Below are 26,347 nucleotides of genomic sequence, written 5' to 3' on the forward strand. Positions count from 1 at the left end.
GAAAAACACCCTATCATCTGCCCACCTGGACTGTGAGGAAGTTTCTCCTCCTACTGACCCAAACCAAGATTTGACCCCTTTTGCCCCTCCCCTGTCAGACCCTGTTCATCCCTCACTCCTCCCATCTCCTTTCCTCCCAATCCACCTCTCTAACCTCACTTACCATCTGACTCAGTCCCACTACCCTTAACCCTGAGAGTTTCTTCTTCCCCACTACCAGTCCTCTCCCACCTTCCCTATTCCTACCTGAACCATCCTACTCCACATTCTCTTGGTCATTCCTTTCCCTGCCCTCCTTCCCCTGACCAAACTCACTCATCCTGTCTTCTCTCAATCCCACCCATCCTACTATGTCTCACGTTCTCCTCCCTGCCCCCATCCATGATCAGTCTATCCTCTCTCCTCCTCCTCTTCCCCCCAGCCCTACCCGTACACAATTCTTCCTTGCTCCTCCTCTCTTCCCAGCCTCCAACCTCTATCTTCTCCCCACCCCTAGCCTCACCCCCAGTCCCACCCCCACTCCTCTCCTCCACCCAACTCCCAGCTCCTCTCCACCCAGCCGCCCCATCCCCTTCCTCTCTACCCCAGTGTCCCACCCCCACCCCTGATTCTTTTGCCCTCTCTCCCCACCCCCTGACCAATCACCTCCCTCTCTGCTCACCTATTCCTCCCCTTTCCCCATTCTCATTCCACTACAACCTAAACAATCCAAACTACAACCCACTCCACTGCAACCCAGACAACATGCCAAACAGCAGTTATCACAGACAATTCAAATGAAGGCCTATTCCCTCTAGGGCGGGGGCGGTAATGCATGGCTCTGGAGCCATATCTGGCTCTTTTGAGGGCCAGATATGGGTCTTTCTGCAGGAGCCATAAAGTCAATTTTTTTTCAGGTGCTGTTACAGGAGCGCATACTGTGAGCACTGTATGGCTCTCACGAAATTACATTTTAAAAAACGTNTCTCCCCTCCCCACTAAGGGAGGTGGGAGTGACATCATTAGCACGCCTAGGTCGAGTAGATTTTTGACTATTAATAGGATCTGGCTATTCTATTTACACAATCCCCCCTGATGATCATTGGGTGCCTAGTCACCCCAAGTGATCATGTTACACAAACATCTTCTACCACAAAGGTCCTTCTAACTACTATAGTTAGAGATAAGAGGGAAATGGGAAAGAGAGAAAGCAAAACCAATGTTTTGCTAAGCGCGTTGACAAGAAACCAATTGGGGGCAGTCCCCAATCAGCATAACATGTACAATTAAGGTAACTGTCCAAAAACCCCATCAGTCCATTCATTAGTACCCAAAGTTCGTTCTGGATCACTTGATGCAACAAAACCCCATCAGTTCAATCAATTGTAACCCAAAGTTCATTCTGGATCTCTTGATTAAACGTAGGTTCTTCAGGCATCTCTCTGCAAACAGTTCATTCTCTGGATTTAAGGAATCAGCAAGTTTCTTTCCCTGAGAATTTTCTCAAACAAAACCAAAAATTAAATCTTGGATATAATAAAAATACGATTAATCTTGGATTTTATAAAAATACAATCCCCCCTGACGTGGGTATTTAGAAAGAAATACCCAGATCAGCTCAATATATACAGTTGAGTCATGGGGTTGCATGAGTCAATTCAAAAGAAAAAAGAAAAAATATAAAAATCAAATAGAAAATTGAAGCTTTTGAAAAAGAAAGGTATTAAAATCAAAATCAAAATATCAAAGTTATGTACATAAAAAATTTTTGAAGAAAACAAAATAACAGGCCCTTGTATTAGGGTCTCATCAATTATAATTTCCATCCTACTAGTCTGTAGGATACAATGCAGTAATACTGCACTTACCCATTTGCAGCTAAGACTACAGGAAGTTGCCATTCTATAAGAGAGAAAAAAGGACCAGATTTAAATGCAAGGGAAGCGTCTGTCATTCCCTTTACTCTCAGGAATATATGGGTGAGCCAGATAATAGCCAACCTGTGGTACCTGACTGGCAGTGTAGTTCGGAGAGTCCTACGTCTTAACATATGTTAAGCGTCGCAGCTTCGATTCTTACACTGAGTTCAAGTCCTCAGTGTTGGCGTGGGAGTACCTCAATCCCACCTGTATATGTATGATCTCTTTAACCTTGTGCTCCTTGGCACTGTGCAGATGTTCTCAGAAATCCCATTGGATTTGTCGGTCGGTCTTCATGACCTTGTGCTTTCCTTAGCACCATTAATGGCTCATGTGTTCCCTTCTCCTGGAATTAGATAGAAGCATTAATCACAGTCCCATAACATTTAACAATATATGGCAAGTTCTTGGAGTCTAAACCTTGTGAGTAAGCCTTAATATTACAGCAATTATATATATATTAAAATTATAGCATTGCAAAAATGAAAAAATTAAGTGATTATATGTACTCAAGTACAAGAAAATGAGAAAAAAGACAAAAAAAAATATCAATTATTCTATTAAAAGATATTAAGAAATCAATAAGAAATTAGAATAAAATCAGGGAAAGAATCAAGACAAACCAATGATTCCAAATTAACATCCATGAGTCCATGAACTGTTATCTCCAATGCAGGTAACAGGAAACAGTCAATCAGGTTCAATAGAAGATGCCCTCTTTACATGTGAGCAATGAATCCAAGAGTCCTTTTCTCCGATCTTTATAGCTGTTGGGGTGGTTATTAAAATTTCAAACGGCCCATCCCACGAAGGCTGGGTTGCCCCCGTGCGCTGGAAGTTCTTTATATACACTTTGTCTCCTGGATTCAGGTCGTGAAGTGAAAAGTCTATTGGTCCTGCTTGTACTGCAGTTCCAGATTCATGGAGTTCACGCAGTCTGTGTTGCAATTCCTGTATATAGGAAGCAATAGAAGTATCTCCTCCTAATAGTGATGTATATGCAGGAGAAAAAGGTTTAGCCTGTATAGGAGGATGTCCAAAAAGCATCTCATATGGTGAGATGTGTAGATCTCCCCTAGGTCTGCTTCTAAGATAAAATAGAGCTAGAGGGAGAATTTCAGGCCATTTTAGATGTGTCTCAGTACATAATTTGCCAATCATGGTTTTAAGTTCTCTGTTCATCCGTTCAACTTGGCCTGAGCTCTGGGGGTGATATGGTACATGGAATTTTGGAGTTATCCCCAGGCATGAATATATTTCAGATAAAACTGAATCAGTAAAGTGACTCCCTCTGTCCGAGTCAATACGTGCAGGCAGACCAAAACGAGGAATAATTTCTTTTAAAAGCACCTTGGCAACAAAGGCTGACGTGGCTCGGGCAGTAGGGAATGCTTCCGGCCACCTGGTCAGTTGATCCACTATGACCAGACAGAATTTATATTGTCCAGCCTTTGGCATTGTTATGAAATCAATTTGTAGGTGCTCAAAAGGTGTGTAAGCCAATGGACGCCCACCAAAAGCCTTGCCACGAAAGGCGTGTTGGTTATATGCTTGGCAAGTAGGGCAAGCTGCACACACTTTAGAGGCTATAGTGGTTATGCCCGGAGCTATCCATACTCTCTTAACAGAGTCCACGATGCCCTGGGTACCAAAATGACCATTTTTATGAATAGATTGGCAAATTTGGCGATAAAAGTGTCTAGGGAGCAGGGGTTTTCCTTCAGAGGACACCCATACTCCATTTATCTGTTTGGCTTTAAATTTCTGCTTCCATTTTGTTATTTCCTTCTCATCATAGGAAAGTGATAAATTTAAGTCATCAGTGGTTGTTAATGTTAAAATTAATTCAGGCCCTTCTATTGCTGCTAGCTTTGCAGCAATATCTGCCCGATTATTTCCCTTAGAGACAGGGTCAGTGCCACCTGTATGAGCAGAGCAGTGAACCACAGCTAGGGCTTTTGGTAGCTGGAGAGCAGAAAGAACTTCATTAATAATTTTTGCATTAGCTATAGATTTTCCAGCTGAGGTTAAAAATCCTCTCTGGAGCCATAACATACCCACTGCATGACATATTCCAAATGCATATCGAGAATCCGTATAAATTGTAGCCTTTTTATCTTTGGCAATTATACATGCATGTTTTAGAGCTATGAGTTCTGCGGCTTGAGCACTTAGATTTGAGGGCAGTGAAGCTGACCATACAGTGTTAAATTCTGTAACTACAGCAGCTCCAGTGTAGCGTATGCCATCCCTCATAAATGAAGAGCCATCAGTAAATAAAACTAGATCAGGATTCTCTAAAGGAGTGTCCAGGAGATCGTCTCGAGGCTTTTCAGCCATGGACACTAGTGTTTCACAATTATGTAAAGGTTCTTCCGAAACTGGTAAATCTGGAAGTAAGGTGGCTGGGTTAAGGGTTGTACAACGTTTTAAAGTAATATTTTCATTCTATTTACACACTGGGAAGGTCCTTTTCAAGTATTCTTAACCACTCCATAAGTTTTCAAAATTGGAAAAAAGGACTCTTGGATTCATTACTCACATGGGTAACTTGTATTGACACTGAGTGACAGTATCCTGTCAAATATATTGTATTTGCTGATTGTTTTAAGATTTAATTTTGTTTTTGAGTTCACATATTAATCTAATCTATGATATTCTGTTATACTATGTCACTTTCAGTTACTGTGTTTTGGCTATTAGCTATATGTTCTCTTACATTATCTTTATTTGTATCCCCTTATGACTGGACTTAGAGATAACACCATTATAAAAGAACATAGATAAGTTGGACAAACTTTTTTCCAAGGCAAAGCCTTAGGTCCTTATGGATCATGGGTGTGTCATGGGCAACAATTCCAGCCCACAGCAATGAGACATTACCACAGCTTGCAATACAAGGAGATGACATGTTGCCTAAAAGACCATTTGCTCCTTTTTACCTTGGTTAATTGTTATATTGATGATGATGGGTGGACTCCATCAAAATGATTATAGCCAGTATCAGTTACCTTTGAAGAATTTAATGAGCTAAAAAATCTAAATTGATTTTAATGGGTCTTCAGAAGTGGTTTTCAGATATGTAGGAGTATCATTATCTCTGACATTTGCTTACCTTTGACTTGTGTGTAACAAGAGGAAAGAGTCCATTTGGTAAGTAAGTACATGGTTGCACTACTGTATTCCCCACCTCCACATTTATAAAATGGAATGGATGAGACATCAAAAGTGATTTTCACTATTGTATTCTTTACCTCCACATTGCAATGAATCAGACAATTACATGCCTTTTACGGCTGTTACAGTCTCATCCAGGAGGAGGGAGGATTTCCCATGGGGCTTAGTGACTTTGAGACAGTTTTATATTTGTAACTCTTCAGCTTACTCTACTCTTCCACCAGAAATGTAGATTTTTGGTGACATTTCAGACCAAAAAGGTCTTGATCAGCAATACAGAAGTTATTCTGGGCTCTCCAGCCAAATTTTGGAATTATGGCAATAATAAAGTAGGTTAGAAATACTTTAGTTGAGGTTGAAAGATTGGGTAGATTTGGAGAACTTGTGACAGATATCCATGAGCTTCAAAGGTTTTTAAATTACACACAGCAAGTGGATATAGAGACTCATTAGAATCCTAATAATAGCTGATGGAACCTCTCATGGCTGCAAGGAACGAGTTTGTTTGCAATTGTCATAAAATGGGCTCTTGTGATTTGGAGGTTTTTAGTACTTCTTAGAATTTGCATTAGTTGTTGAACTACTATTTTTTAAAAGTTGTTACCTGGTGAAAAAAATCATGTACATACACACTGTGGATCATGACCAAATTAAAAAAGAAATCAAACTCATTTTTGAGTGAGAAACCTTTGTTTTGTGCCTCTGCTTGGCTAACACATTGTCACATGGAATGTGAACTGTGAATTTATGAATTTTTAATTATGATTATTGTTTTTCTTTATGTTTGCAATAGGATATTTGATTTTTTCTTATTTTTTTTACTTGACGTATATGAAATCAGCATTAATGTTTTTGATCTTGAAGGATAAGTATACACTATCTATTAGTCTTAACATCAATGCATACTGAAAAGCTTTAGACTATGGAAACCTGTTATTGATTGTGGGACCTTTTGTCCCATTATTAGGGAACCTTTACTAATAATTGCATCTGATTTCAGAAGAAGGGATGACAAAAGAGCCACTGCACAGTGCCAAGAAGCACAAGGTCAAGCAGACCAACAATCCCTGTGGTATTGATGAGAATCTGTGCCAAGACAGAAGACTCATTTTGAGGTTCGAGGAAGTGGCTGTTAGACAACTGCAGATGCAGGACTCCTTCGTGCTAGATTTCTGACAAGTACCTTGGTTTGGCTTTCATTTTGGCTCCCCTATCCCTGAGATTGAAGGTAAAATCACAACAAGGAATCGTCCTTCCCTCTTACCTCAAAATCTAGTCCCTTCTCTCTCATAGTTTGGCAATTTTCTGTAGTCTTGGCTACCAATGGGTAAAATGCTATGCTGCTGTAATTATCCTACAGGCCTGTGGGACATAAATCACTTTAATTGGGCCTTGCTGGTGATTCAAGGACCTGTTACAGGTTTATTCTTTTTTACTCATAATTTTATGTAAATAAAATTTTGATATTTTATTTTTACAAATAATTTAATTTTTGCTCTTTTATTTGGGTTATTTTTATGATTATTGGCTTCTTTTGACATTTGATTCTGTAAGAATTTAAATTGAGATTTTATGCTAAATATGAGAATTCTAAAGTAATATCATGGTTGCCACTTTAAAAATATTACAGCTTAAGTCAAAATGACTGTTAGCAGCTTTATTTACAAAGAGGTGGGAAGAGTGAAAGTGGAAAAATGTGGATAAAGAGACAGAAAGTACTGCCTAGCTACAAAATATCCTAATTTTAATCCTAATGTCTCCAGACCGCAAATACAAATCTGAAGACAAATCTCACCAGAATCCAAAGTCCTAATTAGGAAGCTGAAATCTGAAAAGCCAGAAGATGCTAAAGAAGTCACTGAGAACCTTCAGTGCACACAAGGCTAAAACACCAAGAATCTCATCAGAATTCACAATGGAGTATCCCACCAAAGCATCAAAAAGCAGAGAGGGTCTTCTCACCAAAGAACCAAGGAAGGAATCAACTCCACTGACCACTTCAAGCTGATACAGGATCCATGGAAACAGTCTCCTCCTCCAGTTCAACTCATCACTGCAGTGAGTGAATCCTCAAATTGGACTTTTTAAAGCAGTTTTCTCGACAACACTTCCTGTAGGTCCCCCACTTTATGGGAACCAATCCAAGTCTTTCAATTTGCCTAGCACTGCTCAGGGGGTGGGCAGTGGCCTTTGGAATTATCACCCACTCTAGCAAGTGACTTCTGAACTCTCATACTTAGTGACTGGTATGGTACAAAGTAGGGGTATTTGAATTTTTTATTGGTTAACTTAAAAGTTGCTGATTGATAAACAAAGAGAGTTGATTCACTCTTCACAATTCATATACTCATAACTTGGCCATGTATCCTGGGGTGATTCTGGTGTTGGTCAATACCCTCCTCAGGAGGGATTGTGTAATTATCCTAAAATCCAAGGTTTAAAATCTTTTGGAGAAATTTCAGGAAAAGAAACTCGCCAATACCCCAAAACAAGAAAGCGGATCTTTTTGGAGAAGGTGCCATAAGGATGCCTGTGGAAACCACACTGCATCAAAAGATCCAGAATGAAGTTTGGGATATAATGAACTGAACTGAAGGGGGTTCGAACATACTTATTCTGAATGTAAACTCTTATGCCAAAGGGGAATGCCCCCAAATTGGCGTTTTGTCAATGCGTCTTCTCAATAATTTTTTGTTTTCTTTCTTATTCCCCAATTGTTGTAATTTCCCATTTGTAAAGTGTAATATGTTATTTGCCTTTAGTCAGAAGAATCTTTAGAAGTATAAGCTGGTTATGTGAAATGACTCATTGAGGAGACTAGACATGTAAATATGGGAGATTTCAACATGCTCATCTCCCAATAGAATCATGGAGGGGGGGTGGGTAAGAGTTGTGTAGATATTATCTGCTCCTCCCCCCAGCTCATCTCGACTTTGCTTCATGGCTGGTTGTCACGTGAACTCTCTAAACAGGTCACAGGTGAACAGTCCTAGAAACATGAGCCAGAACTAAAGGTTACGGGTCCGGATGCAAGAGAAAGGATAAAGGTGTGGAGTGAGACATGCCCAGGGTCTCTATTCCCTTGGAGGTGGCAGTGGAGCACCATGGCTGAGTCAGCCAGCCATGTGGAGAACCATGGTCAGAGTTAGGTTAGATTAACCTTAAATCTCTCTATATATGTTTTCTCTATTTCAAGTGATTATTAATAAACTCTATGGAAAATAAGAACCTGTAATTATTAATTTTAATCTAACAGTACTCAACATGTATGCACCAAATGGTATAGCAACCAGATTATTAAAGGAGAAACTATTGGAACTTAAAGAGGAAATAAATAGTAAAACTATACTAGTGGGAGACATCAAATTACCAAAGTCAGATCTGGATAAAAGGAACCAAAAAATAAATAAGAAAGAAGTAAGAGAAGTGAATGAAATTTAGAAAAATTAGAGTTAATAGATATCTGGAGAAAAGTGAAGAGTGATAAAAAGAAATGTACCTTCTTTTCAGCAGCACATGGTACATATATACAAAGACTGACCATAAACTAGGGCATAAAACATCACAAACAAATGTAGAAAAGCAGAAATAATACTTTTTCTGATTATAATGCAAAAAATTATAATTAGTAAGGATTCATGGAGAGGTAAATTAAAAAATTAATTGGAAATTAAACAATCTAATTCTCCAAAATTGGTGGGTTGAAAAACAAATCACAGAAACAAATTACTGATTTCACTGAAGAGGACGACAAGGAGGGAGAAGTTATCAAAATTTATGGGATAGACTTCCGGTTAAGATAGCGGCAGAGTAAGGAGCAGCAGCTTGATCTCTCCTAACCGAAGCATACAGGACTCCTGAAGGGGACATAAAAACGAATCCAGACGAACGAAGGGACCCCACAACAGGGCGCAGCATTGTAGGTACGTGGAATCGGGGCATTTCCACTCTATAAAGGGGTGAAACAGTTCTCACTAAAACGCGAGAGGAAGAAGCACCTCCCCCACCCCCCACACCACGTACAGCTCAGAGGCCAGTGCACAAGAGTTAAAGCAGGTTTGGGGCACCCATTAAGTCACTAGCAGCTCCAGGGCTTGTTCCTGAGAGCAGCAAGACTTAGGACCCCAAGAGGCTAAAGAACGTGCACAGACTTTCCCGAGCGTCTGTGCAGGTGAAGGCAGTGCCCTAGGCGCGGACAAAGATCTTGAGCACAGGCTTGAGCTGTGAGTGGGGACCCTGTGCAGACAGGAGCACGGCTGTGGAAGCAGTGCCCTGAGACTGCTGAAGGAGCTTCGGGCAGAGGGGCAGACCAGGGACGACCAGGAGGCTCGACCCTGAGAACAACGGGACCTGAGACCTCGGGAGCCCAGACAGCACAAACAGACCCTAAGTGTGAGAAATAAAGCGCAGAAGGCGCTGGGCTAACAATAATGGCAAGCCAAAATCGGGAAGCCCAGAGGAGAAAGATTATCAAGAAGAACTCTGGAACACTAAACAACATTTACACAGAGAAAATCCAGACAACAGAGGAGGACAAACAAGTAATCATATCCAAACCTTCCCAAAACAATGAAAACTGATCACAAGCTATTGAAGAGTTCAAATTGGAGATGATGAAAAAGATGGAAGAGATCTGGCAAGAAAATAACAGTTTAAAAGGCAGAAATTTGCAATTGGAAAGTGAGGCTCAGAAATCAAATGAACTGATAAGCAAATTGAACGCCAGAAATGACCAGATTGAAAAGGAAAACCAAAAGATCATAGCCGAAAACCAGTCCCTAAAGGCTAGAATTGAGGAATTAGAAGCTAATGATCTCTCAAGACAACAAGAACAAATAAAACAAAGTCAAAAGACTGAAAAAATAGAAGGAAACATGAAATATCTCAATGAGAAAGTGACAGACCAAGAAAACCGGTCTAGAAGAGACAATTTGAGAATCATTGGTCTTCCAGAAAAAGCAGAAATTAATAGAAACTTGGACTCCATACTAAAAGAAATTATTCAGAAAAATTGCCCTGAAATTTTACAACAAGAGGGCAATATAGACACTGAAAGGATCCATAGATCACCCTCTACACTAGACCTAGAAAGGGCAACACCCAGGAATATAATAGCCAAATTCAAGAGCTTTCAAATAAAAGAAAGTCTTACAAGAAGCCAGAAAGAGAAAATTGAAATATCAAGGAGCACCAATCAGGATCACACAGGATCTGGCAGCCTCCACGCTAAAAGACCGCAAGGCTTGGAATATGATATTCAGAAAGGCAAGAGAGTTGGGACTTCAACCACAGATCAACTACCCATCAAAACTGACGACATACTTCCAGGGGAAAGTATGGGCATTCAACAAAATTGAAGATTTCCAAGTATTTGCACAAAAAGACCAGGACTAAATGGAAAGTTTGATATCCAACCACAAAAATCAAGAGAAACATGAAAAAGTAAATAAGAAACAGAGAGGAAAGAAAGAAAACTCATAATTTTTTAAATTTGACTCTTTAAGGGCTTCAATAAGATCTAATTATCTGTATTCCTATGTGAAGAAATGCTATAACCCTATTCACTATTATAGTATTCACTATTACAGCAATCAGAAGAATAATTCATAGGGAGAGGACAGAATACTAATGGTCTAAGATGACATGGGGGGTGGGAAAGAGGGGGGTGACTAGTGGGGGACACCAAGAGAAACTTGAGTGAATAAGAAAAATAGGATATTCTATTACACACAAAGAGGGCATGGGAAGGGGAGGGGACAAATACTATTATAAGAAGGATAGGAAGAGAGCATTAAGAGGTAATATTTAAACCTTACTCTCAGTGTAATCAACCCGGAGAGGGAAGAGTAGCTATATTATCTATTGGGATAAAAAACTCTTATTTAACCCTACTGAGAAAGTCAGAAGGGATAAACCAAGGGGAGCAGGGGAGTGGGGAGGTCAAAAAAGGGAGGGGAGAAGAAGGGGGAAGGAACTCATTAGGCCTTTAAAAATAAAAAGAGGGGAATAACAAGGGAGGGGGTAGAAAGGGAAATTAATCAAGGGAGGGGATAAGGGATACCGGCTCAAAGCAAACCACTGGTTTAAAAGAAAATAATGTAAGAAGAAGGGGTGGGACTAGGGGAGGATACAATAATGTCAGTCAATGCACAACTGTAACTCTGAATGTGAATGGGATGAACTCGCTCATAAAATGGAAGTAAATAACAGAGTGGATCAGAAACCAAAATCCTACCATATGTTGTCTACAAGAAACACATATGAGGCGGGTAGACATACACAAGTTTAATGTTAAGGGCTTGAGCAAAATCTTTTGGGTGTCAAATGAGAAAAAGAAGGCAGGAGTGGCTATTATGATTTCTGACAAAGCCAAAATAAAAATAGATATGATTAAAAAAGACAGGGAAGGTCATTACCATCCTGATTAAAGGCAGTATAAACAATGAGGAAACAACACTGCTCAATATGTATGCACCAAGTGGTATGACATCCAAATTCATAAAGGAGAAACTGGCAGAGCTCAAGAAGGAAATAGATAGTAAAACCATAATAATGGGAGATCTAAATATTCCTCTTTCAGATCTAGATAAATCAAACCAAAAAATAAATAAGAAAGAGGTAAGAGAGGTGAATGAAGTCCTAGAAAAATTAGATTTAATTGATATGTGGAGAAAAATAAATAGGGACAAAAAGGAATACACCTTCTTTTCAGCTGCACATGGTACATTCACAAAGATTGACCATTTAATAGGGCATAGAATCATTGCAAACAAATGCAAAAGAGCAGAAATAATAAATGTAACCTTCTCAGATCATGATGCAATAAAAATAATAATTAGGAAGGGCACCTGGACAGGCAAATCAAAAACTAATTAGAAATTAAATAATACGATTCTCTAAAACCAGCTAGTCAAAGAAGAAATCATAGAAACACTCAACAATTTCATTGAAGGGAATGACAATGATGAGACATCCTACCAAACTCTGTGGGATGCAGCCAAGGCAGTACTCAGGGGGAAATTTATATCCTTGAGTGCATATATTAACAAATTAAGGAGGGCAGAGATTCATGAATTGGGCATGCAACTCAAAAAATTAGAAAGCGAACAAATTAAATATCCCCAGATGAAAACTAAATTAGAAATACTAAAAACCAAGGGAGAAATTAATAAAATTGAAAGTAAAAGAACTATTGAATTAATAAATAAGACTAGAAGCTGGTCCTTTGAAAAAACAGATAAAATAGACAAAGTACTGGTCAATCTAATAAAAAAAGGAAAGAAGAAAACCAAATTGACAGTATCAAATATGAAAAGGGAAACCCTCACCTCTAATGAAGGGGAAATTAAGGCAATCATTAAAAACTATTTCACCCAATTATATGGCAACAAATATAACAATTTAGGAGATATGGATGAATATTTACAAAAATATAAATTGCCTAGATTAACAGCAGAAGAAATAGAATACCTAAATAATCCCATATCAGAAAAAGAAATTGAACAAGCCATCAAAGAACTCCCTAAGAAAAAATCGCCAGGGCCTGATGGATTCACACGTGAATTCTATCAAACATTCAAAGAGTAACTAATCCCAATACTATACAAATTATTTGATATGATAAGCAAAGAAGGAGTCCTACCAAATTCCTTTTATGACACAAATATGGTACTGATTCCAAAGCCAGGGAGATCAAAAACAGAGAAAGAAAACTACAGACCAATCTCCCTAATGAACATAGATGCAAAAATCTTAAATAGAACACTAGCAAAGAGACTTCAGCAAGTAATTAAGAAGATCATCCACCATGATCATGATCAGGTGGGATTTATACCAGGAATGCAAGGATGGTTCAACATTAGGAAAACCATCCACATAATTGACCATATCAACAGTCTAACAAACAAAAATCACATGATTATCTCAATAGATGCTGAAAAAGCCTTTGACAAAATACAGCATCCATTCCTATTGAAAACACTGAAAAGTATAGGAATAGAAGGAACTTTCCTAAAAATAATACACAGTATATACCTAAAACCATCAACAAGCATTATATGCAATGGGGATAAATTAGAAGCCTTCCCAATAAGATCAGGAGTAAAACAAGGATGCCAATTATCATCGCTACTATTCAACATAGTACTAGAAACACTAGCAGTAGCAATTAGAGAAGAAAAAGAAATTGAAGGTATCAAAATAGGCAAGGAGGAGACTAAGCTATCACTCTTTGCAGATGATATGATGGTATACTTAAAAAATCCTAGAGAATCAACTAAGAAGCTGGTAGAAATAATCAACAACTTTAGCAAAGTTGCAGGATACAAAATAAATGCACATAAATCATCAGCATTTCTATATATCTCCAACACATCAAGCAGCAAGAGGTAGAAAGAGAAACACTATTTAAAATCACCCTAGACGATATAAAATACTTGGGAATTTATCTACCAAAACAAACACAGCAATTATACGAAAACAACTACAAAACACTTTCCAAACAAATAAAACTGGATCTAAACAATTGGAAAGCCATTAATTGTTCATGGGTAGGACGAGCTAACATAATAAAAATGACCATTCTACCCAAATTAATTTACCTATTTAGCGCCATACCTATCAAATTACCAAAAAACTTCTTTACTAAATTAGGGAAAACTATAACAAAGTTTATTTGGAATAACAAAAGATCAAGAATATCAAGGAAAATAATGAAAAAAAAATGTGAAGGAAGGGGGCCTAGCAGTACCAGATATTAAAATATACTATAAAGCAGCAGTCATCAAAACAATATGGTACTGGCTAAGAGACAGAAGGGAGGATCAGTGGAATAGACTTGGGGTTAATGACATCAGCAAGAGAGTGTATGATAAACCCAAAGAGCCCAACTTTTGGGACATGAATCCACTATTTGACAAAAACTGCTGGGAAATTTGGAAAACAATATGGGAGAGATTAGGTTTAGATCAACATCTCACACCCTACACCAAGATAAATTCAGAATAGGTGAATGACTTGAATATAAAGAGAGAAACTATAAATAAGTTAAGTGAACACAAAATAGTATATCTGTCAGATCTCTGGGAAAGGAAAGATTTTAAAACCAAGCAAGAGTTAGAGAAAATTACAAAATGTAAATTAAATGGTTTTGATTATATTAAGCTAAAAAGCTTTTGTATAAACAAAAACAATGTAGTCAAAATCAGAAGGGAAACAACAAATTGGGAAAAATCTTTATAACCAAAAACTCTGACAGGGGTCTAATTACTCAAATATACAAGGAGTTAAATCAACTGTATAAAAAATCAAGCCATTCCCCAATGGATAAATGGGCAAGAGACATGAATAGGCCATTTTCAGGTAAAGAAATCAAAACTATCAATAAGCACACGGGAAAGCCTTTGACTGGATAATTTTTACTTATAGAAACAATAAACTACAGAAGAGACAGCAGAGGATGACAAATAAGCAAACACAGCCAAACTTTCAAAAAAAAGGAAATTGGTCACAAGCTTTCCAAGAAATCAGGATGGAATCTAAGAACCAAGTAAAAAAAAGAGAGAGACTTGGCAAAAAAGTGGGAAATATGAAGAAAATAAAATAGTTTAAAAGACAAAATTTCCTCTTCCAGGGGAATTCTGGGAGGATGGATAGAAGCAGTAAGGCTCCAAACCTCCATAAAGCCCTTCACTACCAATTAAGGACAAAGGGCTCTGAGGGAACAGAAAACCAAATCTGACAACACAACAGAGCTGGGGAATCCTCCAGCTGAACCCAACTTAAAAGGTATGTGGAAAAAAAGAGAAAAAAAAAGCCTGAATTCTTGGAACTCTCGGGTAGGAGGGGAAAGAAAGGAGGAAGATCCCAGATCCCCTCCTCCACCTAATGTGCCGAGTCTCTAGCGGATACTGGAATCCCAGGGTGGGCTGGGGCACTAGTCTGAGAGAGTGCCTCACTGGTACAGCTGTGCCAAACTCAAGGCTTTGATCACAGACAGGAGGGAAGCTGCTGGGGAAGAAACCCAGAGAGGGTGAACATACCCTCCATCTTGTGCTACCCTCCACCCCTCTTTCTCTTGAGGCTTTGACCTCAGGGTACTCTGAGCAGTGTAAATCAACCACACCCAGGCTTAATCCTATCAATACAACAGACAAGAGGTCATCAGAGCTCCAAAATCCCTCCCTCACAGATTAGAGTGAATGAAGCCAAACTCACCTCTCTAGTTTTTACCACCAGCTGGGGAAAATCTGACCTCAGGACACTTGGAGCTTTGCAGATCAACCCCACTTCTGTACTAGCAGCAATGCAATGACCCAGGACAATTCTGAGGCATTTATGGAAAAGAATGCTACCCACATTCAGAGGAAGAACTACAGGAATGAAAACACAGAATAAAAACAACTGCTTGAACACATGAGTTGAGGTGGACATGATTGGGAATGTAGACTCAAAATGACTATAGCAATGCAATAATCAACAATTTGGACATAGGTCTTGATCAATGACACATGTGAAAACCAGTGGAAATGCGTGTTGATTATGGGGGGGTTGGGAAGGAGGTCAGGGGGTGAAGGGGAAAGTATGAACATGAATTATGTAACCATAGATAACTTTTCTAAAAAATAAAAATTATTAAAAAAATAAAATTAAAACAGCCATTAAATAAATAAGACAAAATATCGCATTTGGAAATTGAGGTCCAGAAATCAAATAAAAAGATAAGCATATTGAAGACCAGAAATGGCCTCCTAGAAGCCACGAGAAGCAGGATATTTGAGACCAAAAAGGGAAATCAAAAGAATATAGCTGAAAACAAGTCTTTAAAGACTAGAAGCTAATGATCTCACAAGTCAGCAAGAATTAATAAAGCAAAGTCAAAAGATTGGCAAAATAGAAAGATGAAATATCTCACTGAGAAAATGACTAACCAAGAAAACAAGTCTAGAAAAGACAATTTGAGAATTGTTGGTCTTCCTGAAAAACCATAAAGAAACCACAACCTTGACACCATACTACAAGAAATTATCCAAGCCAACTGCCCTGATGTCCTTGAAAAAGAGGGTAAAATTGACATTGAAAGAGCTCATAGATCACTCTCTATATTAAATCCTGAAAAGATAACTCCTAGGAATGTAATTGCCAAACTCAAGAACTTCCAGGTTAAGGACAAAATACTACAAGAAGCCAGAAAGAGACAATTCAGATATCAAGGAACACCAATCAGGATTACACAGGATCTGGCAGCCTCCACATTAAAGGACTACAAGCCTTAGCTTAGAATATAATATTCAGAAAGGCAAGAGAATTGGGTCTCTAACCAAGCATCTCCTACCCATCAAAACTGACTATATACTTCCAGGGAAAAGTATGAGAATTTAACAAAATAGAAGATGTCCAAGTATTTATAAAAAAAAGAAGAGAACTGAATGGAAAATTTGATGTCAAAATATAAAACTCAGGAGAAACATGAAAAGGTGAACAAGAAAGATGGGGAAAAAATTTTAAGGCCTTCAGTAAGGTCAAATTGCTTATATTCCTTTATGGAAAAATAATATTTGTAATTCTCAAAAACTGTATTCACTGTCATCATAATTAGAAGAATTATCCATGGGTAGAGGTTAGGGTATTAAGTGATTTAATATAATATATATATAAGGGGGGAATAGACAATGGCACCAAGAGAAACTAGAAGGAATAAGAAAAATAGGATAATTTCTACCATATACAGAGGCATATGGGAGGGAGAAGGGAAGAATACAATCATAAGGAGTAGAGGAAAAGAGTATTAATAGGTAAAACTTAAACCTTAAACCTTACTCTCAGTGTAATCAATTCTGGGAGGAATGAGCATCTAGATCCATTGGAGTATTCAGTTCTATCCTCTCCTACAGGGAAGTTAAAGGGGAAAAACTAAAGGTGGGGGGGGGGGGGGGGACCAGAAGTACCAAAAGGGAGGGAAAGAGAGGAGGGAGGGAATTTAATAGACCATGAGGAAAATAAGTGGGTAATAAGAGGGGAGGCGGTGGGAAGGGAAGTAAAATAAGGGTGAGAATTAGGGGGACTGATTAAAAGCAAAACACTGATGTAGAAGGAAATACTGAAAGAAGGAAGGGCAGGACTAGGAGAAGAAATCAAAATCATGGGGAATACACAGATGATGATTATAACTCTGAAAGTGAATGGGATGAACTCATCCATAAAATGGAAGCAAATAGCAGAGTGGATTAGAAACCAAAATCCTACCATATGTTGTCTACATGAAAAACACATGACGCAGGTTGACATACATAGGGTAAAAATTAAAGGCTGGAGCGAAATCTATTGGGCATCAACTGAGAAAAAGAAGGCAGGAGTACCAATCATGATATCTGACAAAGCCAAAGTAAAAAGAGATCTAGTTAAAAGAGATAAGCAAGGTAATTACATCCTGATAAAAAGCAGTATAGACAATGAGGAAATATCAGTAGTCAGCATATATGCACCAAATGGTATAGCATCCAAATTTCTAAAAGAGAAAGTAGTGGAGCTCAAGGAAGAAATAGAGAGTAACATTATACTAGTGGGAGACCTGAACCTTCCTCTATCAGAGCTAGATAAATCAAACCAAAAAATAAATAAGAGGTTAGAGATGTGAATGAAATCTTAGAAAAATTAGAGTTAGTAGATATTTGGGTAAATAAATAGGGACAAAAAGGAATACACCTTCTTTTCAGCAGCACACGGTACATTCACAAAGATTGACCATGTACTAGGGCAAAAAAATATGGCAAACAAGCCCAAAAGAGCAAAAATAATAAATGCAATCTTTTCAGATCACAATGCAATAAAAATAATAATTAGTAAGGGTACATGGAGAGGCAAATCAAAAATTAATTAGAAATTAAATAATATGATTCTCCAAAATTGATTAAAGAAGAAATCATAGAAACAATAATTTCATTGAAGAGAATGACAATGATGAGACTTCTTACCAAAATCTATGGGATGCAGCCAAAGCAGTACTCAGGGGGAAATTTATATTGAGTGCATATATTAACAAATTTGGGAGGGCAGAGGTCAATGAATTGGTCATGCAAATTAAAAAAATAGAAAGTGAACACATTAAAAATTCCCAGAAGAAAACTAAATTAGGAATCCTAAAAATTAAAGGAGAAATTAATAAAATTTAAAGTAAAAGAAGTATTAAGACTAGAAGCTGGTATTTTGAAAAAATAAATAAAATAAAGTACTGCTTAATCTAATAAAAAAAAAGGAAAGAAAACCAAATTAACAGTAAAGATGAAAAGGGAGATCTCACCTCCAATGAAGAGAAAACGAAAGCAATTGTTAAAAACTATTTTGCCCAATTACATGGCAATAATTATGACAAATCTAGGTGATATGGATGAATTTAAAAGAAATATAAATTGCCTAGATTAACAGCAGAAGAAATAGAATACTTTATTAATCCCATATCAAAAAAAGAAATTGAACTAGGCATCAAAGAACTCCCTAAGAAAAAATCCCCAGGTCTGCATGGATTCAACAAGTGAATTCTATCAAACATTCAAAGAACAACTAACACCAATACTATACAAACTATATGACATAATAAGCAAAGAAGGAGTCCTACCAAATTCCCTTTTGACACTAATATGGTATTGATTTCCAAAGCCAGGCAGACCAAAAACAGAGAAAGAAAACTATAAACAAATCTCCTTAATAAACATAGATGCAAAAATCTTAAATAGAATACTAGCAAAAAGACTCCAGCAAGTGATCACGGGTGTTATTCACTATGATCATGTGGGATTTATACCAGGAATGCAAGGATGATTCAATATAAGGAAAACCATTTACATAATTGACCATATCAACAAGCAAACCAACAAAAACCACATGATTATCTCAATAGATGCTGAAAAAGCCTTTGTGAACTGGAATGACCTCCAGGAATTGATGCAGTGTGAAAGGAACAGAACCAGGAGAACGTTGTACACAGAGACTGATACACTGTGGTACAATGAAATGTAATGGACTTCTCTACTAGCAGCAATGCAATGATCCAGGACAATTCTGAGGGTCTTATGAGAAAGAATACTGTCCACATTCAGAGAAAAAACTGTGTAAGCAGAAACACAGAAGAAAAACAACTGACTGATTACATGGGTCAATGGGGATATGATTGGGGATGTAGCCTCTAAATCAATAATATGGAAATAGGTCTTGATCAATGACACATGTAAAACTCAGCGGAATTGCGTATCAGCTATGGGAGGCGGGAGGTGGGAGAGGAGGGAAAGAGGATGAATCTTGTAACCATGGAAAAATATTCTTAATTAATTAAATAACTCCCCCCACCCCCGATGAATATAAGACTAAAGCAACTTATCCCAAGGATTATTCACTATGATCAGGTAGGTTTTATACCAGGAATGCAAGGCTGGTTCAATATTAAGAAAACCATCCACATAACTGACCATATATTAACAACTCAACTAATAGAAATCACATGATTATCTCAGCAGATGCAGAAAAACCCTTTGACAAAATATAACAACCATTCCTACTGAAAACACTTGAAAGTATAGGAATAGAAGGGCCTTTCCTCAGAATAATTAGCAATATTTATTTAAAACCATTAGCAAGTATAAACTGCAATGGGAACAAGTCAGAAGGCTTCCCAATAAGATCACTACTAGTTAAAATTGTACTAGAAATGCAAGCAGTAGCAATTAGAGAAGAAAAATAAATTGAAAGGAACAAAGTAGGCAATGAGGAAACTAAACAATCATTCTTTGCAGATGATATGATATACCTAGAGAATCCAAGAAAATCAACCAAAAAGTTAGTGGAAATAATTAATAACTTTAGCAAAGCTGCAAAGTACAAAACTGACTCACATAAATTATCAATATTTCTATATATTTCCAACAAAACTCAGCAGCAAGAGTTAGAAAGAGAAACTCCATTTAAAATCACTCTAGACAATATAAAATATGGGGAATCTATTTGCCAAGACAAACTCAGGAATTATATGAACGCAACTACAAAACACTTTCTACACAAATTAAACTAAATCTAAACAATTGGAAAAACATCAATTGCTCATGAGTAGTATAAATATGAAAAATAATAAGGGCTGGTATAAATATAAAAATTAGTATTTTAATTAAAGCCATGCTGATAGATAAAGTTATTAGACCATGCGCTTGTAAGCATTCAAACTTGCTGCCTCCATTTTGTCTCCTGTCTCCTCCTCCGAGTCTGCTAGCCAAGAGAGAGCCTCCCTCCTAACCCAGGAGATTATAAACTCTTCCCTGCGTCAAGACGTAGGCCTCCCCACGCCCAAAAACCTGGAAACGGAAACCAGTTGGACCACATTGGATCACGGGAAATGTAGTTTGATACATTTCCCAAATTTCACTTTTACAGTAGGACAAGCTAATATAATAAAAACGACAATCCTATCTAAATCATTTTACTTATTCAGTGCCATACCTATCAAACTTACAAAAAACTTTTTTTATAGAATTAGAAAAAAATCATAACAAAGTTCACTGGAAATAAAAAAATCAAGATATCAAGGGAACTAATGAAAAAAATGTGAAGGATTGAGGTCTCACAGTACCAGATCTTAAATTGTACTATAAAGCAGTGGTCATCAAAACAGTACAGTACTGGCTAAGAGACAGAAGGGTGGATCAGTGGAAGAGACTTGGGGTAAATGACTACAATAAGATAATATACAAGAAAACCAAAGATCCCAGGGGACAAGAACCCACTATTTGACAAAAACTGCTGGGAAAATTGAAAAACAATATAGGAAAAATTAGGTTAACATCAACATCTATACTAAGATAAATTCAGAATGAGTAAATGATTTAAATATAAAGGAAATTATAAGTAAATTGAGTGAACATGGAATAGTATAGCTGTCAGATCTACGGGAAAGTAAAGAATTTAAGACCAAACAAAAGATAGAGAATATTATAAAATGTAAAATGAATAATTTTGATTACATTAAATTAAAAAGGTTTTGTACAAACAAAACCAATGCAACCAAAATTAGGAGGGAAGCAACAAACTGGGAAAACATTTTTATAAGAAAAATCTCTGTCAAAGATGTAATTTCTCAAATTTATAAGGAACTAAGTCAAATGTATAAGAAATCAAAACTATCAATAATCACATAAAAAAGTGTTCTAAAGCCCTCCTGATTAGAGAAATGAGAATCAAAACAATTATGAGGTACCACCTCACACCTAGCAGATTGGCGAATATGACAGTAAAGGAAAATAATAAATGTTGAGGGGACATGGCAAAATTGGGATACTAATACATTGCTGTTAGAGTTGTGAATTGATCCAACCATTCTGGAAAACAATTTGGAATTATTCTTAAAGGGCTTTAAAAGAATGTCTGCCCTTTGATCCAGCAATAACACTACTACTAGGTTTGTACCCCAAAGAGATAATAAAAAAGGGTTGTACAAAAATATTCATAACCACACTTTTTGTGGTGGCAAAACATTGGAAAATGAGGGGGTGCCCCTTGATTGGGGAATGGCTAAACAAATTGTGGTATCTGATGGTGATGGAATACTACTGTGCTGTAAGAAATGATGAACTGTAGGATTTCTACATGAACTGAAGCAGAGTGAAATGAGCAGAACCAAGAGAACATTGTGCACAGAAAGTGAAATATTGTGGAACAATACAATGTAATGGACTTTGCTACTAGTAGCAATGCAATGATCCAAAATAATCCTGAGGAATTTAGGAGAAAGAATGCTATCCACATTGAGAGAACGAACTGTGGGAGTAGAAACGCAGAAGAAAAACATTGATTAATCACTTGTTTATATGGGTATATGATTTGGGTTTTTGGTTTTAAAAAGTTGCTCTATTGCAAAAACTAATAATATGGAAATAGGTATGTGATAATATTTGTGAAACCAGTGGAATTGCCTATTGGCTCTGGAAGGGGGGGACAGAAGAGGGGAAAGAAAGAAAATGAATCATGGAAACATGGAAAAATATTTAAAAAAAAAAATTCTTTTAAAGTAGAAAAGAATAACCTGGCAGAATAAAATGACACTAGAATGGAATAACTATAACAATCACAAAGAAAGAATATAACAAACATGGTATTAATTCATTATAAGGCATTAGTAAAATAACACAATTTCATATAAAAAAAATAAAATAAAACATTAAAGATATTTAATTTTAAAAAATTTGACAGCTAATGCAAAAAAGGAAACAATGTATTACACGAATTTGTTTTCTGACAAGTTGAAATGATCTACATTCACCTGTAAAAATAAAACTTTCCCAAAAACTAAATGTAATGTTTATTGTATTACATGGATCCTTAGATACACACAGTGAGCAATTCCAATCCCCAATATAATAAACAAAAATGAAGAATTTTGATGAAAAATGAAGAAAAATGATAGATTTCCTATTAGCTTTCTATAAAGGCACAGAGTTTTAACACTAAATCATACCCTAGTGAAAGCATTTTTGTAAGGCCTAAGATAATATAATCCACGTACTTTGCTTTACAACATTGTCTAAGTTAATGCTTGCTAAATTCTTAAAAGCTGATTGATTTCTCAACTGGGAGTACTTTTTCCCATGAAGAGTATGCTCTTAGTATTGTAAAGAACTGAACACTGGGTATTTTAGGTTTATACATTCTGTATAAGATTTCAGAGAAAGGATACATACCTTCTGGAAGAAATTACAGTAGTCTCTTTTAAGAATATAAAGCGTTACTTCTTTTAACCCTTCTAATCCATACATATCTGCCAGGTTCAGTATTTGACTAAAGTAAAAATAGTAATAATCAAAATCAGACAAATGGAATTTGTAATTACAAACAAAATTTTCTTAGAAAACAAGCATAGTACAAATTATTCCCACTTCTTTTTGTCCTAAATAACAAAATGTTTCATTGTAGACATCAGTAAGTATGGATGCCATATGAATGAATAGATTACCATGATAACTATTTGATCAGAGGGGAACACATAGAACAAAGGGAGATAAATCAACTCGATTTCTTGTGCCTCTCAGGGGCAAGTTATCTGTCCAGTGGAAGTGAAAGAGAATTCAACAAACAGTCAATTTAAAGAGATAGAGAGGTAGACAATCTCTCAGTAAAATATAATTTAAGTCAAATCTGGAATGCAAATCGATGATACTTTTTTGATTGTGAATTAACTCCTCAATGCTCATGAATCACAGGGGGAAGCCAGGATCATCTAGGAATTGCTGGGTTTTTCAGTGGCCCTAAAAATATCAGCCTGGTAGATTTGTATTTGTTGTCGTCTTTTTTTTTTTAAACACCAAAAGGAAAACAAAAGATTTCTGATTCAAACTACAGCTTTTCTCCCACAAAATACTAATTAAATACTTTAGTAGAAGACAGTTTACTATCTACCTTACACAAAGATTAATATTCACAGAGACTAATGCAATGTGTAACTACATTGCTAGATGGAAAAACCTGAATCTAGAACAACTTTTTAGATTATCATTTTTATTTCAACTTATGAATAAAAGTCTCATTCCTAAATATTACCTTAATGGAGGCAATTTTTTAAGGAGGCTAAAGAAAAGGCACTTTATTTAAGCTACATTAGTTACTTTAATTATAACAACAAAAAACATTGAATAAACAACTTTCAACTCATGGGCAATTTTGATCTGCTTTTTGTTTTTTGAAAGTATGCAAAAAAAAAGCTTATTATAAAGGGTCAATAGAACTATTTCATAGAGTGCATAATGACTACAGTCTAGAGAAAAGCCATTTTGTCTCCACTATTGTCACTGAACCTCAGTTTTAAACAAAAAATGCTAAATTAAATGAAAAAGAGGTGGTGAGGAAGAATAGCAGATAGCTAGCTAGCTTCAGAGTCAGGAAGCCCTGGCTACAGGGCCTTCTTGGATGTGACAATGGGCAAATCATTAACCTAAAGTTTGCCAAATGAAGTCACAGATCTGGACAATTCCACTCTTCATCTCAATTAAATCATAGCCAACATTCCTCCTAAATGAAAGAGTAATCCCTTTAAAACAGGTGAATTAGTTGTGATTTTCTGAGGATGTGTAGAGAATTCCCTGTTTTTTCCCTTCATTCTAAAATTATGCTGAGCACAATACTCCAGTACTTCAAGGACTACACATATAAAAAGTAGAATATGAAATCCCTGATCTACTGAAGTTGACTTTAGAGATGACAAAAGAAAACATAAAGAGACAGAAGAAAACGATTACAAAGTAACAACAGAAAAAATAAAAGATGATATGATGAAACTATATACCCACATGCTGAAGGGAGGCACAGACTTATCCAAGAACATACATATTTAGACCTGAAGAGGCCAGTGACACCAGTCCTTCCTATTTACAGATAAGAAATTGAGGCACAGAGCTATTAAGAGGTTGGCCCAGAATCACAGAACTGATTAGAGGTCTGAGATGTTTTTCTGTATTTTAAGTTCTTTAAGTTCAATCTGCCAACAGTCTTTTAAGTTTAATTTTCTTAAAGTTTTTTTCTAAGTTCTTTAAGTTTCTTTAAGTCTTTAAGTTCAATATGCCAACCTCCCTTTCGACATTAAAATTATTTGCCATCTGAGAGGACACAACAGGTAACAATAGAAAGAAATGACCCAGAAGTTTGCTAAATAGGTAGGGAGATGATAACCTATGATCTTTTAGAAGTGGATATTCATAGATGCATTCAAATTTAGTAAGAACTAAGATAATCAAATCTAAATTTGTGAACAAGTAGCTTTTACAGTTATTTGGTCCATTCCCTTTTTCTTACTCACCTTACTCATTCAGTTGCCATATTCTGAAAATTCTACCTCTGCAACTTTTCTCATATTTATTCTTTTCTGCCACCAAAAGAAGATACCTTCATCATCACTCACATGGACTATTGAAATAGTATCTTATAGGGGGCAGGTAGGTGACTAAAGAGGCAGGCCTGGAGACAAGAGGTCTTGAGTTCAAATCTGACCTCAGATACTTCCTAGCTGGGTGACCCTGGGCAAGTCTCTTAACCCCCATTGCCTAGCCCTTACCACTCTCTTCTACCTCAGAACTGATACACGGTATTGATACCAAGACAAAAATTAAGAATATTAAAAAAAATTTTTAAGTAAGAGTATCCTATAGTTCTTCCTTCAAATTTACTTCCTATTTAGTCACAGCACTCATTCCTTTGGTCAAAAAAAAAACAAAAAACATTGCCCACTAATTAAAGTTCATACTCCTTTGTCAAGAGTTCCCAGGTGTTTGTTACCTACTACCACTCTATTTTCCCAACCTTCTCTTACTACTCTTCTCCACATAATTTGTATTCCAGTCAAACTGTTCTTTGCTCATATGGCTGATTCCTTTATGAAATAGAATCACTCCCCACCAATATCCTCCCCTCCACTCCCTATTTATTGAATTCTTCACACTCTTTCAAATTCAAAATAAAATGGCATCTCCTATAGGACACCTTACCTGACGTCCCAAGTTGCTAAGTCCCTTTCTCTTCCATTGTTTTCACATACCATTTGCTTATTCCCTTCATGTACTCTTATTATTTTGCATTACAGTTGGTTGTATCATATTTCTCTTTTAAAATATAAGCTTCATGAGGTAAGGGACTATATCTATTGTTGCCTCTCTCAACACCTAGCACAGGACTCTGCATAAAAGACCACCCTATGCAGAAAACATAATGTTTGTCATTTTTAACAAAGTGAAATTTTCATAGGTTTATGGTGGCAAACTTTCAAGTTTCAATCCTGTCCTTTCATGGAATTTTCATCAATGGAATATATTAATGAAGGAAATAGAATAATATCAAAGGGAAAATCAATTTCAGGAGTTTAAACTCATGTTTTTTATTCTTTTGAGCTAGCATAAAAACAAAATATCAAGCCCTCAGAAAAACCGATTAAGGGAGGATGGAATTTCAAGCTTTTTAGTAAATTAGATGGGCAATTCATTGAACTGGAATTGTGTGGTATAAATAAATGTCTTACTGACATGACAACCTTAATGCTTGCATTACCAAATAAGACTAATCTTTGTGGATTACTTTTTTTCTTTTAAAGGCCAAATCTAAAATTCAAGACAATTAGATACTGACATTTCAGTTCCAAATTCACAAAGTTTAATGTTAATTAAAATAATATATGTAAAGAAGCTGAAAATTATCTTATTATAAAAATGATTTCTCATAAATATGAAAAGATTGTTAAAGATTAATTCATATAACCA

General features: G+C 36.5%; 1 protein-coding gene across 1 annotated transcript in view; it reads right to left on the bottom strand.

The window, feature by feature from the left end:
* Positions 1-26,347, bottom strand: part of BTBD8 (BTB domain containing 8) — a 159,779-nt gene that overhangs the window by 64,434 nt on the left and 68,998 nt on the right. Inside the window, exon 7 of the mRNA XM_044674836.1 lies at positions 22,790-22,886. Coding sequence (XP_044530771.1) covers positions 22,790-22,886 — 97 coding nt within the window. The remainder of the gene's footprint in view (positions 1-22,789; positions 22,887-26,347) is intronic.

Source organism: Gracilinanus agilis, chromosome 4 (genome assembly GCF_016433145.1).
Source record: "Gracilinanus agilis isolate LMUSP501 chromosome 4, AgileGrace, whole genome shotgun sequence".
Classification (NCBI taxonomy): Eukaryota; Metazoa; Chordata; class Mammalia; order Didelphimorphia; family Didelphidae; genus Gracilinanus; species Gracilinanus agilis.